Consider the following 21,663-nt stretch of genomic DNA (forward strand, 5'->3'; position numbering starts at 1 on the left):
CCTGACCTGTCCTTACTTACCTTACTGTACCTTACTTTACTTCATCTTACCTTACCTAACCTAACCTTACCTCACCCAACCATACCTTCCTTTACCTTACCTCACCTTACCTGACCTTACCTTTACCTCATTTTACCTTACCTTACCTGACCTTATTTTACCTTACTTTACTTCACCTCACCTCACCTTACCTTACTTTACTTCACCTTACCTTACCTTACTTTACTTCACCTTATCTCACCTCACCTCACCTCACCTTACCTCACCTAACTTACCTTACCATACTTTACTTCACCTTACCTTACTTCACCTAACTTACCTTACCATTCTTTACTTAACCTTACCTCACCCAACCATACCTTACTTTACTTTACCTTACCTTACCTTGCCTTATTTTACTTCACCTTACCTTACCATACTTTACTTAACCTTATGTTACAACCAGCTCGTTAGGGGAAAGGGAAGTAACATAAAACCCAAGATGTTAAGGGTTAAATAAGGTTATTTATTAACAAAAGTAAACAGGGTAAACAAAAAGAGAGGCGGCACAAGAAAAACAAAGCCACCCAATAACGCAATTAACACAAAGAACACAAGCAGCTAACAAAAGAAAAGCAAAACAACAAAACACCAGATCTCAAACAGAGCTGCACTTAGCTTTACGCTAGAAAACCAAAAACACACAACCTTAACTCTTCACATTGTTTCACTCGGCTCAAATCAATTAATCACAATCACACAAGCAGTGGTACACAGCGCGGCGGCGAGTCTGCATACGGGCAACACAGATCATGCCGAACAACCGAATGACAGCTCTTTCATACGCGGGGTGGAGACGAGAGGCGGGCCCAGCTGATCAGGAGAGATGGCTTGCAGCTGGAGCATCGAAGGTGCGGCGGAAAGGCGGAACACTCCCAGGAAATCCCGGTGACGTCATGGGCATCCCGTCTCGCAGGGTCGGACTGCAACAACAGGCAACCAAGACAGAACACAACCACACACACACACAGGGAAAGACAAAGGTCCCCCGAATAAACCTTACCTCGACTCACCTTACTTTACTTCACCTTACCATACTTTACTTAACCTTACCTTACCTCACCTTGCCTTACTTTACTTCACCTTACTTTACCTTACCCAACCATACCTTGCTTTACTTCACCTAAACTTACCTTACCTCACCTTGCCTTATTTTACTTCACCTTACCTTACAATACTTTACTTAACCTTAACTTACCTTACTTTACTTCACCTAAACTTACCTTACCTCACCTTGCCTCATTTTACTTCACCTTACTTTACCTCACCTTACCATACTTTACTTCACCTTAACTTACCTTACTTTACCTCACCCAACCATACCTTACCTTACCTCACCTTACCTTACGTCACCTTACCATATTTTACTTCACCTTACCTTACCTTACTATACTTTACTTCACCTTACCATACTTTACTTCACCTTACCTCACCTCACTTTACTTCACCTTACCTTACTATACTTTACTTCACCTTACCTTACTTTACCTCACCCAACCATACCTTACCTTACCTTACCTCATCTTACCTTATGTCACCTTACCATACTTTACTTCACCTTACCTTACCTTACTATACTTTACTTCACCTTACCTTACAATACTTTACTTAACCTTAACTTACCTTACTTTACCTCACCCAACCATACCTTACCTTACCTCACCTTACCTTACGTCACCTTACCATATTTTACTTCACCTTACCTTACCTTACTATACTTTACTTCACCTTACCATACTTTACTTCACCTTACCTCACCTCACTTTACTTCACCTTACCTTACTATACTTTACTTCACCTTACCTTACCTTACCTTACCATACTTCACCTTATCTCACCTCACCTTACCTTACCTCACCTTGCCTTACTTTACTTCACCTTACCTTACCTTACCTTACCATACTTCACCTTATCTCACCTCACCTTACCTTACCTCACCTTGCCTTACTTTACTTCACCTTACCTTACCTTACTTTACCTTACCTTACTTCACCCTACCTTACTTTGCTTTACTTCACCTCACATTACCTTACCTCACCTTGCCTTACTTTACTTCACCTTACCTAACGTTACATTACCTTACCATACTTTACTTCACCTTACCTTACCTCACCTCGCCTTACTTTACTTCACCTTACCTTACTTTACTTCACCTTACCATACTTTACTTCACCTTACCTAACCTTGCTTTACTTCACCTTATCTTACCTTACCTCCCCTTGCCTTACTTTACTTCACCTTACCTTACCTCACCTCGCCTTACTTTACTTCACCTTACCTTACCTCACCTTGCCTTACTTTACCTCACCTTACTTTACCTCACCTTACCATACTTTACTTCACCTTACCTTACCTTACCTTACCTTAACTAACCTTACTTTACCTCACCCTTCTCCTTGCTTTCTGCCCCAAAAGTATTACATTCATGTAGTTTGATGGCCGACGGTGCTGTGGAGGAAAGCTTCCCACCAAACTCTGGATAAGAGAATAGTTTGATATTTTTTGAAGAGCCCCCCCACCCTGCTCCTTGGCAGAGCACAGAGGTCTTGGTCAGCTTGGATTCAAGCTTGCAACTTGAGCGATCAGAACAATGTTCTTGTGGATTGACTCTGAAAGAAAACTAACATTTGCGTTTCTCTCTGTTTTATTTTCAGCACATTTCAGATACAGCAGCTCTGCTTCGTATCAAAACAAAGGAAGTCATGTTTGACCAGTTCAAACAAAGAAACAGGCCCGGGCCTGACGCACTGATACAGGTGCAGGCTGAGCAATAACATCCTCCGACTATGATATTTCATAATCATAATTACATTTGATCATTTAAAGGAAAATTCAGTTTTTCTAACGACTCAGGACAGTAGCCGGGGAAGAGAAGCTGTGTACCTCAATCATACACAAAGGTCTGATCAAATCACTCGCTCAGATGAATTAACACGAGAACGGTGCTGTGAAGAAAAAGCAAATGTTCATTTCCTGTGTAACATGACAGGCGCAGATTTTGACACTATGAATTTTGACCTTCTCTTGTTACCATAGTTGCCTCGATCATGTGACAGGATTGGTTCCACTGGGGATTGAACCCAGGACCTTCTGCGTGTAAAGCAGACGTGATGACCACTACACTATGGAACCACTGTGATGCAAATGCAAGATGTTAAAAGACTGAATTTTCCTTTAACGTGTCGCCCCGCGAGGAAACACACAATGTGGCATAGTTGTTAAAATCAAGACCCTGCCACCGTTAAAGTTAAACTAGCACCACACGCATATTAGAAACACAAAAATTGCTGCTCCCTGCAACTAAACTAAATCTAACAGAGAGCAGTGCATATCAAACCAGATATTATACATCATGATGCAGATCAATCAACAGATAGAAAGTGTGACGCTCAGTAGCCATTTATAGCAGTATGTACCTGTGGCCTGTACGGACGTTTTAATAAAGTTACTTACAGAACGACGGCCAAACCGAGGCGGCGTGGACGGAGGAAAGTTTGTCGTCAGTGCACGTGGTCATGTGACGGATGAAGTAAATAAGCCAGTAACACAGGATTCAGAAGAAGACCCCAAAATGAATTTTATAAATTAGAATCTCTGTTGACATGCTATATTTTCAAACTATACACAGAAAGATAAAATACAACATTTACATTATTGCTTGACATTCAGTTATGGCTAAAGTTCAGTTCATTATTTGCCAGAAATTTTTTTTTTTTTTGGACTTTGGACCTCGAGAACCGATGAGGTGGGATGGAGCAGGTGGGAGGACGTGTTATTCAAAACTGGTTTATCGTTTAAATATTATCCTGATGTTTTTGAATGTACCTGCTGATTCTGCTTAATGAAATATGACAAATATACTGAGTCATTAAAATGAACAACTGCTACTGTAGAGGAATATGTTTCTGTGTTGAAGTTGAAAAATAACACGGGAAACGTACTGCGGTTGTTAAAGAGCGACAGAGTCGTGTACGTCGTGGTTGGTCCGTCTCAGAGTGAGAAAACAGATGTTAAGGCTCGACCTGATGTTTCAAATTAAAAGCCCTCTGCACAGTCACATTTACATGACTGATAACGCCTGGGTTGAGGACCAGGGTCGTATATGTAACAGCAGGCTCTGGTAAAAACAGATGCTATCGAGTTGCATTGTGTGAAGTGTAGGATCCAGTGTTTTCATAACGTGACCCACGGGGACCAAAGTCAGGATTTTGACCAATTTAAAAATCTCACGCTTGTGCGTCCTCCAGCTTTATAGAGCCCTGTAAACATTATTGATGAACAGGAAGCATTTGCTGATCAGTATCAGCCCTAGAATACCTGATTGGTTGGTTCGTCTGTCTGCATAGTTGAGTCATTCTCACCTTGGTATAGAAAACCACCCCCACCTGAGGAGCTAACACGCGATGATTGGATGTTACTAACAAACGATGTTGGAAAATCGAAGATAATGACACAAAGACACAGACGTCCATCCTGTGTCTGCAGGATGTGGTACGTTAGCTGTTTGCTAATATGTTCCTCATAAGAACGTGACTTATTGATGTACAGTATTATACCAGTGCCTCCTGTTGCTCATTTGCAGGAATAGTATTTTGCACCTCAGTCCCAGACGCTTTTTTTTTTGTTTCGCATACAGAAGCCCAGAGAGGCAAGTGATTGGTTTTTTTTGTCATCTGTCTAAACAACCCCTGAAAGGAAAGAATATTTTTTTCTGGGAAGGAAAACACTTCTTCTGCCTCTGAAAGGATTGTTTGTCGTGGAAAAAAAAAAGTCATCTCTTCAAAACAGCCGCTCTTTTCCCCAGGAGAAAAATCATTTGCCTCTCGGTGGTTGTTTACACTGATGGAAAAACAACAACAACATGTTTTCAGGGCTTCCGTACAGGGCTGTGTAGCAACTGGACTTTTTGTTTTAGCGCACAGCGATATTCTCTCAATTAGAATCGCTCTCTACCTTTAGTAGTAGTAGTATGAACAGGAAACAGGAAATGCTATTTTTAGTTTCCGCCAAAGACAAACTCCTCTACATTTGTTGTTCATTCAGACTGAATTATTCCGTCAGTAGTTTGGTAAATAATGAATATTTAATGTGCTGAACATGAAAAACCTCCTGGACTTTTTCTCTGTCCAGTAAATTCATGCAGTTCTGTGGAAAAGTGAAGCAGTGGATGATGGGTAAAAGCGGCTCCTCCCAGCAGTCTGTCGTCCAAACAATGAAAATGGTTGAAACTTTACACACTCATTAACACACACACACACACACACACACACTCACACACATAGGCAGTAGATTAGATATAGATAGACAGGTATTAGTGCAACAGGTATTAATATTCTCATCCCCTCACTCTGCATAGCTTCTTCGTCATGACGCAGTGTGTGTATTGCTCTTATTATTGCTTTAATTTGGGTGAACGCTGAAGTAATGTTGTTCTTTCAGTAAAATATAAACATGTAATGATGAGCAGTTCTTTCTTGGATTTGTCTCAGAGGCTTAAAATAGTCCCAAAAAAATAAACTACTTCCTCCTGAATGTTTGATTTAAAACCACAGTGAGGAGTTTTTATCCGCAGAGGAGGGAAGCGAGGAAGTGGATAATTTTTTATCTGCTGCTGATTCGACAAGGGATTTGAAGGAATGTAGAACTGATCAGTGGATTTGATTCTGGATTCATTCGTCTCGCTGCGGCCCTGAACTGAAAGCCTGCACTCGTGAGTCATGACCACCAGATGGCGCTGCAGGCTCACTGCTGACTGTGAATGAACTAGCTGCTGCGTGTGTGATGCTGCTGTCACTGAGCACAGAGGCATCAGACACTCGGAGGAAGAGGAGGCTGCTGGGAGGATGAGAAGGAAGAGAGAGAAGAGAAGAGAGAGGGGGGATCTGGAGGATGACACCAACAAAAACCAACCAGAACTGATGAATTTCTGCTGCCTGGTCAAGTCTCACCTGTGGACAGAGCTCTGGCTTCCTGACCTCGTTTTCACTGTAAATTTACAGTTACAACTTCTAAGAGCTGTTGTTTACTTTAAAGACTACAGTACCCATGAGCCTCAGCCTCAGTCAGAGTCATTCATTTGAAACTGTATCATGTTGATACGTTTCTGGAAGGTTTTTTGAGCTTGTGTTGGTTCCGTTTGTGCAGATTGATTTTCTACATGTTTGTTCATGAGGTTTTAGGTTCATCTGACTTTGTTCTCGAGTTTCCACAGGTGACTGTTTCTGACAGATTAACACAGTCTCAAGAAAAGAAGTAATGTAATAATAAAATGTTGAGTTATCAACCGCATTGTTTGCAGCCGTTTAGGTTTCTGCCAATTAATGATCAAGTAAAAACATCCCGACAGGAGATGTGAACATGACGCCTGTGACCTTTAACCTGAGTGATGCATCGACAGACATCAGGAGAAGTTAACAGAGACCAGCTGAGCTCATCTCAACCTCCTCCACAGAGAAACTCGTGTTTCCAGCCCCCCCCCCCCAGGAAGGATGGTGATGTACCGGAGTTACAGCCCTTTACACAGTTTTCTCTAGAAACTTTCATTTGGTGACTTTTTGGAAATTTAACCTCTAAAACTCGGTGACTGTAAACAGTGTCTGAATACAAACCCATGTTATTCTGCCAAGCGTCATTCAAACACACAGAACTTTATTTTAAATTCTAGTGGACATCCCGCAGTTTGTAAAGATATGCTACTTTGGCACCAGCACCAGCTAGTTACCATTTCTATGGATGGATTATGAGACAAAGGGCCCTCGGGTCTGTGTCCTGTAGGTCCGCTCAGTAATCCGTCCAGGACCGGTGAGCTCACTCAGCCACAGAAGCTCAGCAGCTGAAGCTTTTTTCTCAAGGACGTGTGAATGAGTTCTGCAGTGCCACTGTTCGGACGTGAAGAGATCGTCGGTAGAAGAGCCGACGTCTCGACAATCCAGTGAAGGAAAAAAAAAACGGGTTTCAGTGTGAATACTGAAAGTACCTTTTAATGTCAGAGCTGGATCCGAGATCCTTGATAGAAGATGTGTGTTGATGCAGGTGGAGGGAGACCACCTGACTCCTCACTGCATCCAGGCCCAGCGAGAGGAGGAGGTGAAGAAAGACAAACTGAGGAGGAGTTCAGGTCTCTCAGTGCAAAGTGCAGCAGCCTCTGCCTCCACGAGTCCTCGTCCTCGTCCTGTCCTCTGTGTGGCTGCTCAAACCGGGCTCAGTGCGTCTGAATCCAGCAGCTCGGTGCCGGTCGGCTCTGCGGAGCGAGTGACCGCCGTTCAGTCGTCACTCTGCAGCGTCAGTTCCAGGTCGGCGCCAAACAGCTCCTTGTAAAGAGGAGGGAAGTGCGTCCGGACGATGTCGGGGTAGACGGCTCTGAACGCCGACAGTTTCTCTGTGTGTCGACTGCACAGTGAACGCAACACTGCGACCTTACATCTGAGCTAAAGGAGAGGAGGAGGAGGAGGAAGAGGAGGAGAGGAGACGAGGAGAGGAAGGAGGAGACAAGGAGAGGAGGTGAGTAAAGGTTAGTTTATACTTTAGACGCTGATCTTAGATACTTCAGATTACTGCAGAAAACAACAATTCAGAAATAGACTCTGGGGCCTCAGTGTGTGTGTGTGTGTAAAAGTTTAATATTATTATACCCGCAGCTGCTAAATTCAGATCAGCTGTTTTCAGATTTTATAGTTCACAGTTTCTCCATCAGAGGGCAGTGTGAGCCCTTTATGCAGTTTTCTGTGTGTGTCTATGTGTGTGTGTGTGTGTGTGTGTGTGTGTGTGTGTGTGTGTGTTCAGATGTGTACCTTGTTCAGCACTCCGTCTTCTCTCTGGTTCTTCTGCAGGACGTGTTGCAGAGCCAGCTGAGTCTTCTGCTGCAGCTTCTCCACCTGCAGCTTCTCCTGCAGCCACGACCGGTCTGCACACACACACACACACACACACACACACACACACACACACACACATTTATCTAGCAGATCACTCAGGATGACAGACTGGGATAAGTGGACTGAGGTGAACCTGAGTGGAGAGACTTACCTGCTGAGAGCAGAACAAAAGCTGAGAAGAGAGCGAGCTCATCCTCCGTCAGGTGCAGTGAACACAGGCTCTTAGCAAAGTCAAACACTGACGTGATCAGATCATCACAGCCTGGTGACACACACACACACACACACACACACACACACACACACACACACACATTAAAATAGTGATGACCACAGAACATGTAACTACTCTGAACTACTTTCTTATATAAACCATCGTGTATAAAATGAAGAGTTTTGAGAAGAGAAAGCTGTGATGGTGTAAAAATATGATTCATATGTTTCAGAGAATTTCCTCAGAAAAAATCCGTGTGAAAGGTTTAATGAAGTGTGAGGGAGGACGTGTTCGGAGTCGAGGTGTTAGTGGTGTTAGTGGGAATCCTGTGAGTCTCTTCTTTTCAGTCTGCACAGGACTACATCAGAGATATTATATTGTGTTCACTCTTTTCTAATAACACCAGTTATTAGTCTGTTTTTTCATATAGTATTTACACCTGAAAATGTTCCCTCAACCCCCGTGTGCTCAGTTTATCAGCTGTGGTCTCTATACATGTTTTCTACCATGTGACCCACAGGTCAGGAGGTCAGGAGGTCAGAGTTAGAGAGCGTTCTTCCTCTGATCATAAACAGAGGAGACGTCAACAGGAGGGAAGCGTCCCTCCTCTGTCCTCACCCAGAGCTCTGAAGACGTCAGGACCTGCGAACTTCCCGTCGAAGTAGACCGCGTTGTTCTGCGAGTCAAACACCCGACACATCCGCACGAAGACGACCTCCAGAGAGCCTGACGGAGAAACGCTGATGATTAATGTCTGAGGCCTAACGATTATTTAACGACTCACTGACGACTATCTGATTAATGTGATGAATCGGTCGTCGCTAATTAAAGAACATTTTCTTTTCAAACAAGGTGGTTTTAATGTGTGAAGGGAAAGATTTGAAAGGTGGAAAAAAATTCTAAATGGGAAAAATGTACGGTGGCCCAGAGAGGTCAGCACACTGCAACCTTAGAAAACACATGCAAACAGACCAAACACACACACACACAGTCAGAAAACACCTTCATCTTCACCATCTTCGTCCAGGTGACACTAGAAAGGTTCGCAGCACTGGCTTGACTCGGTGGTTGTGATGTTGTGTCTTTGCAGCACGTTTGTGTGTTTGTCCATGTGTATGTGTTTCCTTAAGCTGCAGTGTGTTGAGCTCTCAGGGCCACCGTAGATACGGTTATATTGTGATCATAGAGTTTGTCTGAATTTGTAAACACACACACACACACACACGTCTGTTCGGGCTAATTAGAAAGAAGGTTCACTTCTCACAGTGGTAACTAAATGACTGTTCGGTGAATCTAAAGCATCCATCAATATATTTGATCATATTAAGAAAGGTAATGAAGCCGAGGCGTGACGGCGGCTCTCACCGGCTTTCAGCAGCACGATCTGGTCGTTCTGGCAGAGATCCATGAAGCCGTCGATGCGTTTGGCGAACTCCACCACGTACTGGATGGCCTCGGTGATCTTCACGGCGCAGAGCTGCCACATCGCCTCCCGCGGCTGCACAGCGCAGAGAGGGAAGACCCGTGAGACCTTGAGACCTCGTGTGGGACGTACGACGGAGGAACAGGAGCAACATTAAGAGGCGCAGTGAACTCACCTTGCTCTGGTAGCTCTCCACCTCGTCCTGCAGGAAGCTCTGCCAGCTCATCTGCTGCAGCTCCTCCCTCAGGTACTGACACGTCTCCAGGTGAGACTTGGAGATGATCTGAGCCAGGTGGTCTGAGACAAAAAGACAACAACAGGTGTTCATCAAACCGTCACTATCAGTCTAACTTCCCGACAGCATGTTTCATCCGGCGTATCGTGGCTCGGAGGAGTTCCTCGGTCCTCCAGTTCAAATGTTTCCACTGTTTGAAACTTTGTCAACAAATAGTTTGTGTGTCTGTGCAGCTCAGATCAGAAACGTACAGTAATTACTCTTCTGTTCAGCTCCTCTGTGCTGCTGCTGCTAATTGTTCCAGAGACCAAAACAACACAAGGTACAAAGACACGTCCAGCTGATACAACTGTTGTTTGGATCAGGGGCTTTGGGGGGGGGGCTTTTATTACGATAAATGCTTTTGTCAAAGAAAAAGAAATCTCCAGGGAGAATAAAAAGATGATTTCCCCCAACGAGCGCCCTGCTACGTCCCAATTGGCCCTAATTAACAGACAGCTAATTACCACACAGAGATTTTAATGAGCTCTGAAGATGAGTTTCTAACCTCCTGCTATTTTAAACCACCTCTCTCCCTCTGTTTGCCCCACAGTTCTCTCTCTCTCTTCCTCTTTTGTTTCTAACTCTTCTTTGTGCTTTCTTATTCCGTCTCTCTTCTTCTTCTTCTTCTTCACCTCTTTCAAGATGTTTCCTCATCTTCTCTCTGTTTGTTTTTCCCTCCAGCTCTGTACAACCTTCTGCCGTACGGTGGAAGTTTTAATGTTTTGCAGCCAGGAGAGGATCCAGAGCTCAGAGAGGGAATCAGACCTGTAACCAGGGCTCGCCTCTCTGAGCCGCTGTCCTGGGATTTACTGAAATAAGAACAATCTGTGAATATGCAAATAACACCGCGCTCTGTGTAGGAAACTTTTCTTTCTCCTCTTCAGATGATCCTCTCTGTGTTTTTACCCAGAAACCCCTCCACTCATGCTGCCGTTCAGACTTTCACATTAACGCTCCTCACGGCTTCATTCAGACACGGTTTGTAATTGAAACCTTAATTAATGAATAAATCCAATATCTTTGAGAGAGAGCGAGTTCTACTGAATGACAAGACGTTCCTGTGAAGTTGGGAATATTTAATTAAATCAAATTAAAAACAGGCTTGGGCCGATGTTTGATAATATCGAATATCGTGATATTTCCCGTCATATGCAATATTTGAATATGATTCATAAGACCAAAAAGAAATAGAAACTGTGTGCACGTATTTCTCACCGAGCTCGGCCATGGACACGGGGGGCGACGCGTCCCCGTTGCTGAAGGAGCAGTACGGGAAGAAGCCGTTACTGGAGCCGTAGTCGCACAGCGGCTCCGGTTTGATGCCGTTAATATCCAGTCCTGATTGGTCCGGGGATGGCTGGATGTCCAGGTAGAACGCACCTCCTCCTCCTCCTCTTCCTCCTCCTTCCCCTCCTTCACCTCCAGAGTCCGCCTGTGTGTGCAGGAGAAGGTCAGCGCACACAGACTGCAGGTAATTCAGTTCACTTTGTGCTGCACAAGACTGTAAAGTAAAAAAACCCACAAACCTTAGATGACACTGATCCTCCTTCGGGGGAGTTCTGCTCCATGTAGCCCCCCAGGTCATCAGGGAGCTCCGTGAGGCCGCTGGAGGACAGGCCGTAGTGGGGGGACAGCGGCTCGGCCTCTGCGGGGCTCGGGCTGCCGAGGCTGGGGTGGGACAGCAGGAGGGGGCCCTGCTGCTGCTGCTGCTGCTGCTGCTGCTGCTGGAGACGGTGTTTCTGGACCTCAGCGTACAAACTGTCCCGCTGCTTCTTGGACATGCGACCGAACTTCACCGCTGAGGGACAGGAGAGCAAGTTAGGACAGAGCCGGGCTAGCTGTTTCCCTCCACCTACAGTCTTTACGCTAAGCTAAGCTAACCACATCCTGACTCCAGCTCTGGACTGGTCTTTGTCTCTCTTCCTGTCAACGAACCGATTCTACAGACTGTCTCCTCCTGCTAACAGGTCACACAGATCCTCCTGTAGGCATCATTTAAAACTGCTGACCACCAGGTGTTTCTGCAGGTGTGTGTTTGTGTTTATAGGTTTGTAATGTGTGTGTGTGTGTGCGTGTGTGTCTCACCGTCACGGGACATGCCCACAGCCAGACATTTCTGCAGACGGCAGTGCTGGCAGCGGTTTCGGCTCGTGCGGTCGATCAGACAGTTCTTCTGGCGAGGACAGGAGTAGGCGGCGTTACTCTGCTGACTCCGTCTGAAGAAACCCTGAGACACGAGGGAACAGGGACGTGTGAACAGCTTTTATTTCCTCATACAGTCAGTGACGACACTCCTTCTGTCACGTTACAGGTTCCTTGATTCGCTTTGCACTCCACTACCATCCTCTACCCAGAATCCCCAGCCTCTACCATCCCATCAGCCCCTCTCTCGCTCTCTCTCCCTCTCTCTCGTTTGTACAAAGATAAATCTCCATCAGCTGCTCGTTGGCTGTGAAATGAGCCTCCAGCTGCCGACAGCTGGAGCGGCGGCAACAGCTGCAGCAGCTGATCACACCAGCTTGTTTGGGAGTTGCTCGAACAGGAGAAGCTTTCCTGAGCCAAACGACTGTGACTGATGGTCGACGCCAAACGACCAACGCTTCCCCTGAGACTCAGACAGTGGACGGACCACAGGCGGGGGACAGACAGAGACGCTGCCAGAGAAAGAAGATCACATCGATGGTGACCAGAGGAAAATAATGTTGTGAGTTTTGACAAACAATGAAACTATTCAACCCTGGATCACGTTTGATGAAAACGATTGATGCTTTCTAAGGTGCTCAAGTACTTTATTAAAGTCAAGAACAGAACTTCAGGGGAGTTTTGTTGTAGCTACAGTCGCTTGTTTAGAACTTTAGAAACGATTGAAAGATGTTTGTGGTTCAATCAAAGAGTCATGTCGCCTCTAAACTCCTCACATGGTTTCAGATAAATAACTCTCAGAGCTCAACGCACTGCAGTTTAAGAAAACACGTGCAAACGAGTGTGTTGAGCTCTCGGGGCCACCGTACAAATGACCCAGTATTTCAGGGGGCTTACCTTGCAGCCCTCGCAGGTGATCACTCCGTAGTGGATCCCTGAAGATTTGTCTCCGCAGATCTTACAGGGAATGATTTCAATCTGAGCTGCAGAGAGAAAAATAACAACAACCGACCGTCAGAGTCAGAGACACACACTCACAACATCTGAACATCTGTCAGCAGCTGCATCAGGAACAAACAGGCGGGTTTGAACTGAGGTGATCTCTGGCAGAGGCTGTGAGGTTTTACTCCGCCGCGACATCAGAATGTGATTAAAGCAGGTCAGAGGTCAGTGATCAGTAAACTGTCGGCCGCTCTGCGCAAGAAAGTCAAATGAAATCTCCATGACAACATGAGGCGGTGAAGGTCGACCTCTGAGTCAATTCAGAAATTAAATTTATATAAACAACAACACAAACAACAAGAATATATTGAAGCAAAACACTGTATTTAAAAACAGATAAAAATCAATCTATAATAAACGTTACATGAACTTTTGAGATTCAAATATTTGATTATGTATTTTCCAACTACGTTTCCATGTCGACAGATTAAACTCCCATTGTTTTAATTCTTCATGCGTTTCTCATTGGTCGACATGAAAAGACCAGATCAGCTGGTGTTGGTTTGATTCTGCTTGTCACAGTTTGAAGGGGTTTTGTTGCTGAGCTGCAGAACTCTGCTCCTGTGTCGGAGCGTGACGACGTTAAAGCTTCAGGACCTGGTGTCGCAGCGTCGACGGTTCGTCAGCAGCTCACACTGAAAACACACCGACCGACCGACCGTGTTCATACACTCAGCAGTTTGAAACAGTGACAGCTCGGCTCTGAGCGGCTAAATTTAGAAGAGGGAAGTTATGTAAGGGTGGAGCCACATGAGCACACACACACACTCAAACACACACTCAAACACACACTCAAACACACACTCAAACACACACTCAAACACACACTGTTACTACACATAAAAAAACACACATTAAAAACAAGGTGTAGAGACAGAGCGAAGGAACGATCGTCTCTCAGCTGTTTGTCCTTGAAACAGAAACACTCTGCTCTTTAATCTTTTATTCTTTTTATAAATCTGTTCCTGGATCAGATCTTTTCTGTTTATTGAACTACATGAAAAACAAAGACGGAACAAACACCTCCTCAGTTTGGGTTTGAATGTGAGAAAACTGCAGGTTTTGAAGAGCCACATCCTGCCCATGAAAATCTGTTTTTTTTATCAGATTGAAACTGAAACTTTTGTTCACAAACCACACCACAACATACCAGTATAGGTTTGTTATCGATGTATTATAATAAATCAAAACTTCATTATGAGACGATACTGAAATACTGCCTGTGTGTGTGCAACTACCCAACAACACCAGTCACAGTGACGGACCTCATTACCCCGGAGTCATGCTGCTATCACCTGGACATTTTCAGTCTTTCGAGACGTGACGTGCTCCAGTGACCTGTGTGTGTCCTCAAACATCAAAGTGCCGCACAGGTTAAAAGCACTGAAGTTCCTCTCACGTAAAATGTCATGATACAATAAAATAAAAATCGCCTGCTGCAGGTTTGAACCACCTCACTCTGGATATTAGTCATGTCAGCATCTGCAAACTTCCTGCAAGTTTAGCATTAAAACGAAGCAGACAGCAGCTGCAGACCAGACGTCTCCTGTTAGAGCAGAAGTTTCAAATGTTCATCACCGGTCTGAACTAAAACTGGACTGAAATGTTTATGATTTTCATTCACTGAGTCGAAATAAAATGTTTTTCGTTAAAAAAAACTGACCACAAATAAAAAAAAGTTGACAAAAAATGATTAAAACCAACAGATAATTTTATTCTTAAATGTAGTACATCCCCCCTCTCTCTCTCTCTCTGTCCCTGTGTGTCTCGGTGTCTCTCGCCCTCCCTCACTGAGAGACTGGCCACCTGACCCAGTGAATGAGGATCTGGATGATCCTCGGTTGAACCACAGCAGGAGTCAGATTAACTCCAGTCTGTCCTCAGTAAACCTCCAGCGGCTCAGATCACAGTGTGAGGACAGAGAGCTCAGGTGTCTCCGTCAGCTCCCTGCTCTCACTCACACATCACTGTTTACAACCGCCCTGTGTTGGTGACACAGGATGTCCACAGACCCGCTCGATGTGGAGGTCTGACGGAGTCAACAAGTGGTTTACACGAGTACAAACATCGCTGCGGTGAGAGCAGGACTTTCTTCTGTGACCACAGAGCAACTTGTTTATAATTCACAAGCGTTTCAAAGGAAATATGTTGATTCAAAGTTTCTGTAAACAAGATTTTAAACAGCAGACAACTATTCTCTATGTACAGAAACAGTGGAGTAATCCTGAGCAGAGGAGGAAATCACCCCCCGCCCCCCCCCCATGTGTGTGTTATAATCTGAGTTTCTATGTTGCTTGTTTTGCTAGCCGATAGCATGTGCATGCTAGATGTCCCAGCACAGTAGGCTACGCAGCGCTCAGGTAATTTACTCCACTGAAGAAACTACGTGTTCAACTAAAAAATGGCATCTGACAAAAAAAAAGAGACCAGCTCAAATCCTGGTTGGCCAGTGGACCATCAAAAAGTTTTTACCGCCTCTGTCAGTGTCATTTGTTCAGTCGGTCCCAGAAGATGCGCCCAAGGATGAATTTCTTTCCCAGTCTGACCGTGGAGCAGATACTGGTCTGGCTCTACTGAGAGAAGAAACCCTACGAGTATCACAGCAATGCTAGCGTGGGGCTAACGGCTGTGGTTAGATTGTGTATTGTTGGCTCTCGTGTACACAGGGTCACTTTATTCATTTGTCTGGAAGACGAGAACCACATCCTCAGTCCTGCTGCTACGTCAGTCTCACGAACACCCGGCGCCTGATCTGGCCTCTCACTGGGCCTCTGCTTCAGATCGCCAAATCCAGGTAAGCCCTGAACTTCCCCCTGCCCACATACACACATGCACTTTTTAAGGTAGAAACTGGCCTCAGTCTAGATACTAAAGCAGGCTCCTAACAGCCTCCTACAAAGCTCTGAGTTACTCTGTTGTTTTTCTAACCGGGCAAACAGCCATCAGCGAACACAACACCAGACCTACAGTATCTGAATCAGTGAAAACAATCTGAGACCAGGGTAGCGGTTCAAGACTCTGGAACCAGGCTCTGTGGTCTAGTAACATGACTCTTAAATCACTTTAAATACAGAGTACACCAAGTTCATCAGGGGTTCAAACTCCAGAGGACAGGAGGACACGGTGCGCTGGATCTGCAGTTTAGGGGGACAGTGGCGTCTTCGCTGAAATCACCAGCTGGACTCAGGTGACTACACTTCATCATCTACACCTGCTCTGAGACAGAATCATCATCGGACTCACAAACAAATGTTCTGCAAGAAGAAAAAAGAAAAGCTGCTTCTGAGCTTTCAACAAAATGTAATGTACACCACGCCGCCTCTGTTTTCATTTACATTACACTGTATTTATTTTAAGTGTTGAGGGATCCGTGGTCAGGCCTGAGTTATAACGAAGCGCTGCCACTCTGAAAGAGATCCACTCAGACCGCTGAAGGCTGATATTAACTTCAGATAAACTCTGGAATATGTTTTTGCATCGTCATCATCTTTTTTATCTGAAGTCCAGTCAGAACAAGAGGAACCATCGCATGTGGACACCTGACTGCTCTGACTGTAAAAGAACGAGCCCATCCACCGGTCGTCCTGTGCAGCAGGTTATTATGACCCTTAGTTACGTTTTGTTGCTAGGCGACATCTAGTGGTCGTAGCAATTATGACAGGAGCAGAGGGGAAAGAGTGACGTAGTATAAAGAGTGTGAAAGTAGCAGTTTATGTTGTTACTGTAACCATGACAACAAAGTTCATCAATGTTGAGGAAGTACTTATTTCAACCCAAATCACCATGTTTTCCTGAACCTAACCAAGCAATGACTGTTATTATAGTAACCATGGCGACAAAGGCAGGTACGCCACTCTCGGTTCAGTCTGCGTGTTTATTATTGTAACCATGACAACCGAGGTTCCAGTACACCTGCCGCCTTCGGGGCGCTACGTCAGGAGACACTCCTCCGGGTCGTATCGGAGGGTCGGAAACAAACGACCTGTGCAGGTCGGAGGTCGTTGTTGTTGCTTTAAGACGGACCTGAAAAACTGCGACCCTGTCCTTTAACAGCAGTTTAAAGATACAGTGACGTATTGTCTACGCACAGTATGTCTGAACCTCACATGACCATGACCTTCATTTGTCTGACGACGTGAACACTCACAGGAATCTCTTCCATCTCCACCACTGACCGTCCTGCTCCGTCCGCAGAGCAGCAGCTGCTACGAGACGAGTGGAGGTCGTGTTGGAGCGGCAGCCTTTACACTTTCACACAATTAACAAATATCCTCACACAGTGGTGAGTATGTGTCAGGATAACAATGGTCAAACATGTCAGCAGATTCACACAGAGACTATAAATAAATTATTATGATCATTAAGAGGCTCAGATTTGATACGTACACACCAGTGAAACCACAGCATCACACTCACACACACTTACACACACACATACCTAACAGGAAAAAAAAGCCTCACACATACACACCACACTGCTGAAACCACACACACACACACACACACACGCTGAGGCGTCTGCGCTGCAGCTTCCTCTCAGTAATTAGCTCTGAGTGTTAATCCCGTCTGAATTCTGCATTTCAACATCAAAGAGGACGTTCAACAAAGCCACCGCCTGAAATGAGAGCTGCAGTTATTTATACAGCCAGCTGCAAACACAAACATCTGCCTGCTGTTCTCTGTCCACTGGGCTCAGAGGAGAGGCGCCTTCTCCTCTAAAAGAAACGATGAGTGATGAGGAAGAGGAGACTTTGAGTTGGTTTCAAGTTACAGCCAATAAAAAAATGAATCATTTTTCCTTCATCCTTCGTCTGATGATGAAGAATCTGAGGAGTCGAGATGTAGACGTGGAGGATGGAGCCACTGAACACTGAAAATCAGGATTTGGAGGATTTAAAATCTTCTCCTGCTTCCAACAGTGAAACAGATGTAACTCCGACCTCATGTTTCATCTCAGGCGTCTGAATAAACCAGTACTGACGAAAAAAATGAAACGTTGATATCGTTAACACACGAGGCTCGGGCCGATGTTCGATAACGTCACATATTGAGATACTTGTGTCGGACTGTATCGAGATATAATATCTCAGCCTATAACCCACATATGGTAAAACGGTGATGGCAGCAGGTGCCTCTGTAATTAAAGCTCAAAGAGTCCAGCTCAATGTGCTCTACAAGAAAGACCATGAAAGCCGCCATGATGGATTTTTTTGCAAATTAGCATAAAAAGTTTTACTTTAGCGACACTAAATTCAGGGGTGGTACACATTTCTATTATAAATGAGCAAGATCGGTTGAAAAACATGGCCGCCACCAACCAAAATGTCTTCGCAAAAGGCGGGGCTTAGCCAATATTGACTCATAACTCATCAACCATTTGTCCAATCATCATAAAACTTGCTGACTCTCTCCACCTCCCACACGGATATTTGAAAGAGAGAAAACACACGATAAACAGTTAGTTAGAGATGAATTTGACTGATGCATCATGATTATTATTTTGTTTATAGATAACATTATTGTTCATTCTTTTAGCCACAACAATGGTGAAGTGAAAATCTGGAACAGCTGGACAAAAGACATATGAAGACGTGGTTTCTGGGAAATGTGATTATGTGATATTTTTTTTCTGACATCAATAAATTTGTAAAATAAAAATTCTCCATTTTGAGACACCGCAGTGACATTGATGATTATATTGATTTTGTCCATGTGGACTTCCTCCATCCTCAGACTGACCTTTAGTCTGATGAGTCAGATGTGACAACATGTCGTCTTCCTTCTTGCTCCTCTGCTCACTGAGTCTTTACATCATCAACCTGAGAGGAAATTGTTTTAATGACTCATCAGCTGTCAGAGCAGTCACACACTCACACACACACACACACACACACACACACACACACGCACACACACACGCACGCACACACACACACTCACAGCTTTCATGTGCGTCGGCGTCTGTCCTGTCGTCTGTCTGCTGTGCAAACATTCGGCAGAGTGTGTGAAACCGAGCTGCTGTTTGTGGATCAGTCTGTTTGAGGAGCGTTGGACCTTCGTCACCTTCGTCTTCCTCCTCCCTCAGATAAAACACTCTTCAGTCTCTGTCTCTGTCTCTGTCTCTGTCTCTGTCTCTGCTCTCCTCCGTCTTTTTCGGCCAAATAAGAATGAAATGCGACAGTTTGTGTTTGTGGCAGAGTTTCACTGCAGATCCACTTCCTGTCTGAGTGAGAATCATGGGAAACGTCGTCAGCGCCTGATGACATCTTTCTGAACAGGACGACTCAGTTCAGCTTTGCACTTCTCTTCCTAGTCTGAAACTAGCGAAGACGCTTTGCGCCGGGCGTGAGACAGGGCCCCTGAACGTCTGAGGTCGCGTCAGTACTGACAGGCGACTGCAGCTGCTGCTGATGAGTCCGTGAAGCAGGCGTGTGCGCGGCTTCCTTCTACAAACTGAGGCTGAGCTCCCTCCTCCTGGGCCCGATGTGTGGTGGGATCCATTCTCTCCCTCACATGTTGCTAACAGCCTCTGTTCTTTAATCTCCTCAGCAGCCTCCACATTACCTCAGAGTGGGTGTAATAACGGCAGACATATGGCCCCCGCACATGGAGCACCAACACACTCCTCCAGCCTGTCAGCAGATGAAGCAGCAGCTTGTTCCTCAGCCACAGTTGGTGGTTCATTCAGTCACTTCTCCATCAGGTCTGTGCAGTAATCTCCAAACTGTCTTCCTTTACCTCCGTCTAGTTACTCTGAGGTTCGACCGGTTCTTCCCCCTCTGCTGCAGATGTTATCTCGGGGTAATGTAACCCAATCCTCCACACAGGCGGCCATGACACTCACACAAACGTACTCTCAATAGTTAATTTTATTTCTTCTAATGTGTCGTAAATGCAATTTCTGCACCACTCAAACTGCGTTAAAAGACATCTGCGATTTCCACGCGATGAATCTTGCTGACGATAGAGATCCTAAAGAGCTCGAAACCCCAGCAGCACTTGCAGTTTACAGAAGAAGTTTATTAGTGTTGTGGCTTGCGGCCACAATGAAGGCCCACAAGCTGAAACACGTTGGTCTCATAAAGTTTATTATAGAGTTTTAACCGCTTTAGACTTTTCCCTCTCTCCGTGCACCTTGGAAGGAGGTGAAGGAGAAACTTCTACTCTGCTTCTAGACGTTGGAGATCCTCCAGCTTTTCCTCCAGCGGCACCACGAGGTTTGCATTTGGTTTACAGTGGAAACTACTGGATGAAATCTGGATGAGACGTTCACCGTCCCCTCAGGATGAACTGTAATAACTCTGATGATCTTCTGACTTTTCCTCTAGCGCCATCATCAAGTCACATTTTTGATTTATGAGCAAAATACTTGCAGAACTCACGACCCATCAACCTCAGCTGGACTTGGCGTTCAGTGCATTCAACTCAAACTGAAAGCACAATAAACACAAACCTGTCTGAAAGAACCTTTAATCTTGCAGCCTGATCTGCGGCGGTCACGTCTGCTCATCAACAACCGACGACTGACACGAGACGTGAAGCTTCTGAGGAAACACCTCAGCTCGTCCGTCGCATCGTGAACACGGCCGGTATCTGAACGATCTCGTGGTTCAGCTCGGAGAACATCTCACACTCTCTCCCTATCTCCACCATCATCATCTTCGTGCAGCAGCTGTTTGTAGTCGTGGATGCGGCTGCAAATCTTCCGGCCTGCACTAACACAAACTCAAGTCTTATTCAACAGTAATGAACACTTGAACCTCCACACTTTCCCCCTGTGGGCGCAGCACATGCTTATGTATCGATACCACTGTATAATGTGTAACTAGCTGTAAGTGAAGGCTAATGAGCTGAGAGAGCCACCGCTGTTTACTCCGAAAATGCTAAAGCTCGGGCAAAACACAAATCCCTGATGGATAAATTATCTGACACAGAAAATTAATAAAGTTTTTCAGACTGGATCAAAGAGGGAGGAGGGAGGAGGGAGGAGGGAGGAGGCGCCGTGAAGACGCCACTGTGAAAACACAAAACCACCGTCCTCCATCTGAAGATTTTACAGGATTTGGAGTTTAATATTTTTCCTTTGGTTAAATAGTTTTTTTAAAGTTGTTTTTTTAAAATAAAGCTCCTTCTAATTAAAGACAGAATGAGTTTAAAAACTATCATGAGTTTCTGCTTCACTCCACAGACCACGGCTGCTCAAGGAGTTTTATGAGAAAAAAATTCCAGGTTGCACTTGAACGCACCACGAGCCACCAGAGAACCAGATGAATTGATTGACCGGACGGCAGGGTCACAGGTAATTCCTGGATGACTTTAGATTGTGCTTGTTTGTAAAAGGCAGTGGATAATTCCTGAATATTTGCATCTTGCTCCTGTTTACACAGGGACACAGATAATTCCTGGATGACAGCAGGTTGTTTTCTCTTTATTCAGGGCTGTGACTAATCACTGGACAACTGGGCTGAAGTTGTATTCCTTCATACAGGACGGTGAATAACTACTGGGCGACTCCACACATGCAGATATAATACATCATGTAGTGGAATTTATACACTCACATCAGGTGGTTTCGAGAAAGGGATATTTCATTTCATTGAAACGGAAATATGTTCAAACATTGTGACATTCAGGTCAGGAGCTCGGTCTAACCTCCAACAACCATCACTCATCTACACCTCTGTCTGTCTGC

General features: G+C 45.0%; 1 protein-coding gene and 1 non-coding gene across 2 annotated transcripts; both read right to left on the bottom strand.

Annotated features, from left to right (window-relative positions):
• Window positions 1-3,098: 3,098 nt before the first annotated feature.
• On the bottom strand, window positions 3,099-3,171 carry trnav-uac. Its single transcript has one exon. It is a non-coding gene; the product is annotated as a tRNA-Val (tRNA).
• A 3,367-nt stretch (window positions 3,172-6,538) lies between these two features.
• LOC111225176 (nuclear receptor ROR-alpha-like) lies at window positions 6,539-12,952 on the bottom strand (the record flags this gene model as incomplete). Its single annotated transcript, XM_022749877.1, is given in 10 exon segments — window positions 6,539-7,466; window positions 7,830-7,942; window positions 8,065-8,175; window positions 8,746-8,853; window positions 9,493-9,625; window positions 9,726-9,847; window positions 11,043-11,259; window positions 11,354-11,625; window positions 11,913-12,054; window positions 12,867-12,952. Coding segments are annotated over 10 exon segments (1,469 nt in total), but the record flags the coding sequence as incomplete, so codon positions are not given.
• Window positions 12,953-21,663: the final 8,711 nt, after the last annotated feature.

The sequence above is a fragment of the Seriola dumerili genome, unplaced genomic scaffold, assembly GCF_002260705.1.
Source record: "Seriola dumerili isolate Sdu_G_001 unplaced genomic scaffold, Sdu_1.0 BDQW01000012.1, whole genome shotgun sequence".
NCBI classification, from domain to species: Eukaryota; Metazoa; Chordata; class Actinopteri; order Carangiformes; family Carangidae; genus Seriola; species Seriola dumerili.